The sequence below is a fragment of the Leuresthes tenuis genome, unplaced genomic scaffold, assembly GCF_036924035.1.
Source record: "Leuresthes tenuis unplaced genomic scaffold, fLeuTen1.0.hap1 SCAF_20, whole genome shotgun sequence".
Lineage (NCBI taxonomy): Eukaryota > Metazoa > Chordata > Actinopteri > Atheriniformes > Atherinopsidae > Leuresthes > Leuresthes tenuis.
Window position 1 is genome coordinate 11,122,849 of NW_027325374.1, and position 7,973 is coordinate 11,130,821.

The 7,973-nt window shown below is 42.2% G+C and overlaps 1 protein-coding gene across 2 annotated transcripts; it reads left to right on the top strand.

Moving 5' to 3' along the window:
* The first annotated feature begins 1,755 nt into the window (after nucleotides 1–1,755).
* LOC140278851 (neurogenic differentiation factor 2-like) lies at nucleotides 1,756–5,364 on the top strand. Of its 2 annotated transcripts, XM_072373947.1 has the most exons (3): nucleotides 1,756–2,097; nucleotides 3,706–3,880; nucleotides 3,986–5,364. In XM_072373947.1, the coding sequence occupies exon 3, from the start codon at nucleotides 3,999–4,001 to the stop codon at nucleotides 5,061–5,063; it is 1,065 nt and encodes a 354-aa protein (XP_072230048.1). In that variant the 5' UTR covers nucleotides 1,756–2,097; nucleotides 3,706–3,880; nucleotides 3,986–3,998; the 3' UTR covers nucleotides 5,064–5,364. The 2 variants fall into 2 exon arrangements, with proteins under 2 accessions (XP_072230048.1, XP_072230047.1); XM_072373946.1 differs by lacking the exon at nucleotides 3,706–3,880 and having other exon boundaries at nucleotides 1,760–2,097.
* Nucleotides 5,365–7,973: the final 2,609 nt, after the last annotated feature.

A 7,973-nucleotide genomic window follows, 5' to 3' on the forward strand; every position in this document is an offset into this window, starting at 1 on the left:
CTACATTGGGAAAGATGTCTTCTCCAACCATTTTTTTTTGTTTTATATGTGAGACTAAATTAAATTGCTCATGTCTTTTTTCCCCCTTGTCTTTTTTACTTTCACATGGCCTTCTCGGCACATGCATGCAAGTGGCCTCCAGCTGTCACACTGAGGAAGGAGAAACAGAGAGGAGAGACACAAAAGTGGTCGTTCAGTGTCTCTGAATGTGCGTCTTTTAGTTTTGGATAATTTTGTTATCAGTTTGCATGTCTTCTTTTTGTTATTTACAATCGTCTGTAGCCATTGTCTTTGAGGTCAGTTTTCATCTCATAAGGATTGAATAGGATCTTGTTTAAGTTTATCATGTCTTACCACATTCACTGTGTGTCCCGTGTGGATTATTCTATACCATCTCACAGCTGCTTTGTGTTGTTTTATGTCCAACTTTGATCATTTCAACCTGTTTGAAACCACTCCTTCCCTTGTTCATGTTGTTTTCGTTCCATTTTGATCAATTTGTGTCTCCTTAAGGGAATTTTCATGGATGTTTTGTGTTTCATGTTGGTCATGTTTGCTCATCTATGTGGTCATTTGCATCTAATTTAGGTGATTATGTCTAACATTCTGTTTGATTTGAATTTTTTTGTAGCCGTATAGATATTTTCTCATCGCTTTCTGTCCGTCTTCTTAGATGTCCTTGCTTTTTTGTCTGTGCATGTATGTATCATTGTTTAAGTCACATTTTGTGTCTGCTTTATGAACATATTTTACTGGATTCAGGCCAGGCAAACGTCATCATTGCAGCATGTGGCTCAGTCTAAAAAAGACATCATTTGAGATTATGATTACGCACGGACAGAATGTACAAACTCTAATTAACTGCTGTTAATAAACTTTATACTTTCTTTACATTTGTGTGACAGGTGTTCCATGCTGGCCTTGGCTACATCTTCATTAAAGGATAGGAAAGAGCAGGTTTTTGATAGCTTCTGTGAACGTGCAGAGATTCCACTCTGGCCCATAAACTGTAGATCAATAACATGATGGTGATGATAAGTCTGCTCTCTTTGGCTTTAACTTGTATTATTTCCTCTCTTATTTTTTGTCTTGCCCCATCCTCTGCCCCCTCTCTGCAATCTGTGCCTCTGCCACCTTTGGCACTAGTCCGCCCACCGGCACCTGTGCCAAGCCTGGCAACACAAACCAAGACGCTCTGCTTAGCTCAGTTCAATTGACTCATTTAGGCAATTGCACCCTGACTCTGATCTCTATGGCCATCACTTTATTCATCTCAGGCCTTTGTGGACATGCAAGAATTTTTATGACCGTTGAAGCTTCTGTTGCTGGAAATGTATGGATAAATACTGTTTGTTCTTTCCTTTTTCACTGTTTATGATATTATTTCTAATTACATCACTGAAATGATTCAGTAGTTTCCCCAAAGGGCTTATGTGATTTATTTTGTCATCAGTCTTTTCTTATCCGACACAATCATTAGTCCATATCGCCAATTCAACCCTGAGAATTCTCATTTTGATTTAGTTTAATGATATAACTGAAAAATGAAAATATTATAGGCTTACTACGATCATTTCTCGTAAGGGGATTGTTTCCTAAAGCTTCCATATGAGATTAACCCCGTTTTTCTCAAAGATGGAGGCTAACAGAGGCAGTTTTTTTCTGTGCCATCCACTCCTTATTCCATTTTCTCTTTCAGCTCAGTGACAGATGGCGAGTCCTTCTCCCCCAGGGGAAGCCAGTCTCTGTGAATGCGGCCGCATGTCAATCACCGGCTCTCATGTGATGGCTCTTGCCAATGACGTGCCAGCCATATGGGCCTGGCATCAGAGCTGGTATGTAACCCACCCAGTCCTTCCTCTTAGGTGCCACACGGTTCCTTCCACGCATTCGGGCTGGAGATAGGAGCAGCAGCAGCAGCAGCAGTCAGAGCAGGGTGGCAGGAGACGAGAGGAGATAAGAGAGAGGTGTGAGAGCAGACACGCAGCGACTCGCCTGCACGAGCATCCGCGCAGGGCGTGTGGATGTGATGCCCACCCGGAGAGATATGGTGTAAACAAACCAGCTCTGCCCCGTCACTGGAGCTCCACCGCGGAGGTAGGTTACATACTTCCAATTTATCAGATAAAACTCAAGATTTGTTTTTGTCTTTGTGCAGCCACGGAGAAGAGAAGGAGGAATCAGGGTGACAGTGCCAAATAGCTGGAGATATTTTTATGCATTAAGCGTCTTTAGGAATAAGGGACCACATCTCTTTGCTCAATTCGCTCTTTCCATCGACTGCGATATGATCACATAAGCTGATAACCGCTCTTAAAGCTCAATAGTGTTAGTCTTTTCAAATATATCGATTCTATATATCTAATTTAATAGATTTTGTCAATTTGAACCAACACATCTATCAAGAGTACTCAGGACAGATTTTTTTTTCCTTAGAAATCTAATACGGGGAGTATGTTTTATCACTCAGTACTGTGAAGACTGTATGCGTGTGCATGTGCGTGTGTGCGTGTTCATGCACGATGCGCGTCAGAGCGCTGTGGGGGTAGAATTCTCCATAGAGATACACGGGCTAATTGACAAGGTATTGGTTGGCATTAATTACATTGTGCTTACAAGATTAGAAAAAAAATAGACTCCACGAGCACAGCTGAGCTCAGTGCGCTGGAATCACCCAAGAAGATTTGACGGTGTTATAGACTTTCTATTGGCTTTAAATCTCATTTTAATACACAACTTGTCAGTTGAGACCGAATTATTGGTCGATTTATTTCAATGAATATATAGAGGGAAGGACTATTGCAGCAAGTCACCTTTCAAACAAATCATCATAATCAAATATATCATGTGTAAACATGGCCTTTTAACCCCTTAATGGGCTTTCATTTACCTTTAAATCTGAGATTTACAATAAAGTAAACTGAAATGTTGACGAAATACAACATAATAAAACATGAACAAGGTCATTATTGAAAACATCACTTTCTAAATTAAATCTTCTCTCGGAGACAATGTCAGATAAAGGTTTTGCTGTGGCCTACGTGATCTATAGGTGTACAAAATGAGGAGACGGTTTCCAAAGAAGTATTTCGGCATCGTTTTTTTTAGGATTTCACATTTTAAAATACACAAATATATCCCAAATAACAAAAAATCTTTAATGTCGATGGGTCTTCGCGTGATTTTTTCCGAGCAGCTTTTATTTCATTAAGATGAATGCTAATGCAGACTCAAAAAATATTTAGGATCTTGTGGTCAATGGGCGATCGGAATGTGGTGGAATTCCTCCAGGATGATGTCCTACTGGATGCAGGAAGGACCCGCACCCAAACTGCAGCGTGTCCCGAGGGAGTCAGGCTGACGTCGCTCCCTGAGCAAGAGGGGGCAGGCACGTAGAGGCCGAAGAGTGTCTGAGACTGTTGCTTCACGCCTCTAATGGAATTTGACTTGACCGAATTTAAATTTGCGACAAAATGCATCGTACATATAAAATGATCACACAAAGTAATATTATATAAACGAAAAGTTGGAATGCTATCTAAAGCATTAACTTTTTAGATCGGTGAATTATTTAAGGCCCCGCGATGAACTTTAGACTTATATAATTGAATTCATGGGCTTAATATAAAACAAAATCCTAGTTTTAATTGTTTTACTACATAAGCTGACATAATATTTGCCTTTCGGTTGTCTTCCCGTGCATAGAGAAAAGCTGCCCTTTCAGCTGTTTCTGCGTGGAAGATGGGCTTGCTGGACCAACACTTCGTGCTAAAATGTGAGAGGAAGGTTGGTCTGTTCGTGTCTATCGAGCAGGAGATATAGAATAAGCCTCCAGGCGTTCACAACAATTAGGGGATATTTGGAGCCTGTTTTGAATTAGGTAAATGACACGCATACAGGCTACAGTCCAGGAACTCATTATAGCAGGTTTTATCTTGCTTTTCTGCATATGTGTGCTTCAGTGCTGCTTTTGTCTGTCTTGCAGGTTACCTGCCACAATGTTGAGCCGTTTGTTCAGCGAGGTGCTGCCGGACGTCCAGAGGCTCGCGGCTGACTGGGCGGAGGACAATGAGAGTGAGGAGTGCAAGGCCAACGCGGATCACGACAGCTGTCACCTAGAAGACGACGATCTTGACGAGGCACAAGAAGGCAGCAGTCGTGCTGAGTCTGAGATGGCTGGCGACGATGATGAGGATGATGAGGCCGAGGAGGAAGAGTGTGGGGATGAGAACAATGGTGACAAACCCAAAAAGCGTGGCCCAAAGAAACGGAAGATGACTGCGGCCCGAGTGGAGCGCTCCAAGGTGAGAAGAATGAAGGCGAACGCGCGGGAGCGCACGCGCATGCACGACTTGAATTCTGCGCTGGACAACCTGCGCAAAGTGGTGCCATGCTATTCCAAAACCCAGAAACTCTCCAAGATAGAGACACTGAGGCTGGCCAAGAATTATATATTAGCCCTTGGTGAGATTTTACGCAACGGGAAACGTCCAGATGTGGTGGCCTACGTGCAGATGCTGTGTAAAGGCCTGTCCCAGCCCACCACCAATCTGGTGGCAGGCTGCCTGCAGCTCAACACCAGGAACTTCTTGACTGAGCCATGCACAGATGGAGCCCGCTTCCACATGCCCAGCTCTCCTTTCTCTGTCCATCCCTACCCCTACCGGTGTTCCCGCCTCTCCAGTCCTCACTACCAGTCCGGGACCGGTGCGCTCAATCTGCGAGGCCACTCTTACGGTTCTGGGTACGAGGGTGGGTATCCACCAGGCGGGACGTCCCCTGACTACAGCAGTCCGGACTACGAAGGCCAGCACAGCCCACCCGTATGCCTGAACGGCGGGCTCTCTCGGCAGCAGGAGTCCACTGAGGCAGACAGGAACTATCATTACTCTATGCATTATTCCGGACTGACCACATCTCGACCTAGTCACAGCCTACCTTTTGGGCCCTCGGGAGCGCGCAGCAGCGGTGCGCACTCAGAAAACATCCCACCTTATGACGCGCACTTGCATCATGACAGAGCGCCACCATACGAGGATCTCAATGCTTTTTTCCACAATTGAGTTTAATGGTACAATGATCCAATCAGACTTGTTGACTTTACAATGACAATCTCATAACGTTTAAAATTGTTCAGAAAACAACTGGAGCTCCTGAAAGAAGGAGGTGACAGAAAGAGTACCCTTCTTATCTTGTGTATTCTACTGATGTCATCCCTTATACTGTTGTACATCCTATCAAAAGTGCGTCTAAACTGTTATCCTGTATGCAGAATGAGTGCAAATGACATAAACAATGTATAAGCCAACAAGAAACATGTTATGACACAAACAAAAGAAATAAAAGTGTTTTATAATTGTCTGAAATGACTGAACAAATGATGTGAACACCAGGAGAAAATTATTTAGTAGGTGCCGTTTTCACGAAAGTTGCCAACATTTCAACATGTGAACGCTCCAAAAGAACAATCAACAACATTAAAGAAATATTATTATCAGGGACATTTAGCTGATAACTGGCACTTTCTTTAAAAACGAGTCGGAGGGGGGGTCACTTTAGTTTCAACATGATAAAAACGCATTTTACCTCTCCTTTTTAAATGAAACATCAACAACGCTTTTTAGAGGTCTATGCTGCGTTGCTTCTCGGGACTGTGGCCTTCCTTGACAACGGATTAGTTTACTTTCGGTGATATAAATGTTTATTTTAAATCTATTACAGGCTAGTGCGCATTTTATTTATCTCTGTTTCTTTCTCTTTTTCTAAAGTCGTGAATGTAGAAACAGATTATTCTGGCTACAAAAAAAAAATTATTGGAATTGAAACCGATTTGAGGTCAGATTTGGTACACGACCATGACCTGTTGCATTTGAAATATCTGAACAGCCGATTTCAAACGTGTCAGCCAAACAATCTGGGATGGATACTGTGGACTTATTTGATGAACAGCCACTCCCTCAAATCTGGCAATATGCATGAACTAAAACAATGTTCAACACTCGTTTAATTGCAGTCTTTTTATTTAATATTACTTAATATCTTGGAGACTGATGCAGCTGTAAACTCTGTGATTTAACAGCCTCTCCGCTCAGAAAGGTTCCCGCAGTGCAGGTGAAAATATTAGGTCAATGTGACACATGAACTGAGACTGAGACAGTTTGTCTCGAGGGAATAGGTCCGTTCGCAAACTGTGCAAATAAGTCCAAATTCCCGACCTGTTGATGTTCAAACATTTCTTTTTTTTTTAAATAACGGAGATGCTTCGTGATTGTTTTGGTTGAGCATTCGATTGAGGCGCACTGATACACACAGCAGATGGACTGGTGAAATGTGTCAGAGACGAGCCGTCCAAAACCATTTCAAAACTGCTCTCACGCATCTGTTGCAGTGTATCTGCTGTCAAGGGACACGCGCCCCGTGCTTTCAGCCCAAGCAGTTTACAATATAATTTTTACCAAGAGAAATTGGAAGCGAAAAAGCATCTCACAAAATGTGCCTGAAGTGCTCTGCTATTCGTGCGAAGAGAGAATCACACGAGATGTCAAATCAAAACTACTTACAAATAAACAATAGACCGATACTCTTCTTGGCTTTCACCTTTCTGTTTTGTACAAAATGTTAACCTTTTACTCCATGGCCTCAGATCGAGCATTTAACCCGAGATCGGGCCCCGGAAAAGGACGATGAATAAGCACCGCAATTGACGCATAAACATGAATGTGCTCCGTTTCTTTTCCAGCACATGCAGGTGCCTCTAGGCCTTGTCCTACCAGCACGGGTTGGTTCCCCGGAAAGAATTCTGAATGTCCTTCATGTCATTCAACTGAATAAAAAATAATTGCGGTTGAGTTTTTGATTTTTTTTCTTTCTAAATACAGATGGTGACAGTGATCATCACTGAGCACAAATAAGTTCAGTGAATGCTTTAATAACTTGATGTCTGTCCCACCAAAAATCCTATTTCAAAGTCCGATTAACCAAGACAACAGGCTATATTTTGGCAAAATAAAGTAAACGCTAGACTAATTAATTTCTAATATTTGATCATTCTCATAACTAAACAGAACATTTGAAAATTAGATCTTGTGTGTGGTAGATCACGTCACTGGTGATTTCAATTGTGGGAGCAGGGACCATCTTTTGGACCGATGCCCTGGGTCCCATATGTTGTTGTGGGCATCCAGGGGAAATCAGTACCGGGCACCGGAGGGTGGAAACCTTCCCATCAAACCCAAGCAGCAAAATAAATAGAGAAAATAAATAGAAAAGCTCAGCAAATTCTACTTGAGAGGATACGATGCGAAAAAATTAAATCATTTTACTGATATTTTTCCTTGATTCCATTTTCGCCTAAAATGTCCACCTGACTTGTTAAATGGAGGAAAGTGTTGAGCAGGTGCAAAATCCGGTGAATCAATGGCCCGTTTCGTTTTTAAAATGAAGAAGCCCGGTGGTGGCTGAGGGGACACACGCGTGCACACGCAAGCACGCACAAATACACACACTGCTTGACGCAGATCAAGCTCACAGTCTAAATTTTGAACAAATCACAACCAATAATAGATGCGCGGAGGAGTAAATAAGCCGTTTTGAAAGCAGTTGGCAACGCTGCGGCTTTGGTAAACTTTCAACAAGTCCTCAAACTGAAACGGTCAATGGCCCTAAATCAGGCTGCAAAAGTGTTAATATTTATCCAACTGGACTTAAATATTGTGGCAATAATGTTCTAAAATTAGGTGGGGGGTGGTCTTCAATTTCAAACTCTTTTTGCATTTACCCGCTTTGAAACTGATGATTTCTCATGCAAACAGCAATTGGTTGTGAACTTCTAACGTCAGTCTAATGCCAAAATATAGCGGTGCTGGTTTAGACACTTTCAAAAAATATATGGAAGGTTATTTAATGTTTATTTACTTTTTAGAAGTTTGACACTTTACGAGTAGCTTTTTTTTAATTGGACGGGGCACTTGTAG

Excerpts from the sequence above, each read along its gene's own strand:
- LOC140278851 (XM_072373947.1), top strand. The coding sequence starts at position 3,999 with ATGTTGAGCCGTTTGTTCAGCGAGGTGCTGCCGGACGTCCAGAGGCTC.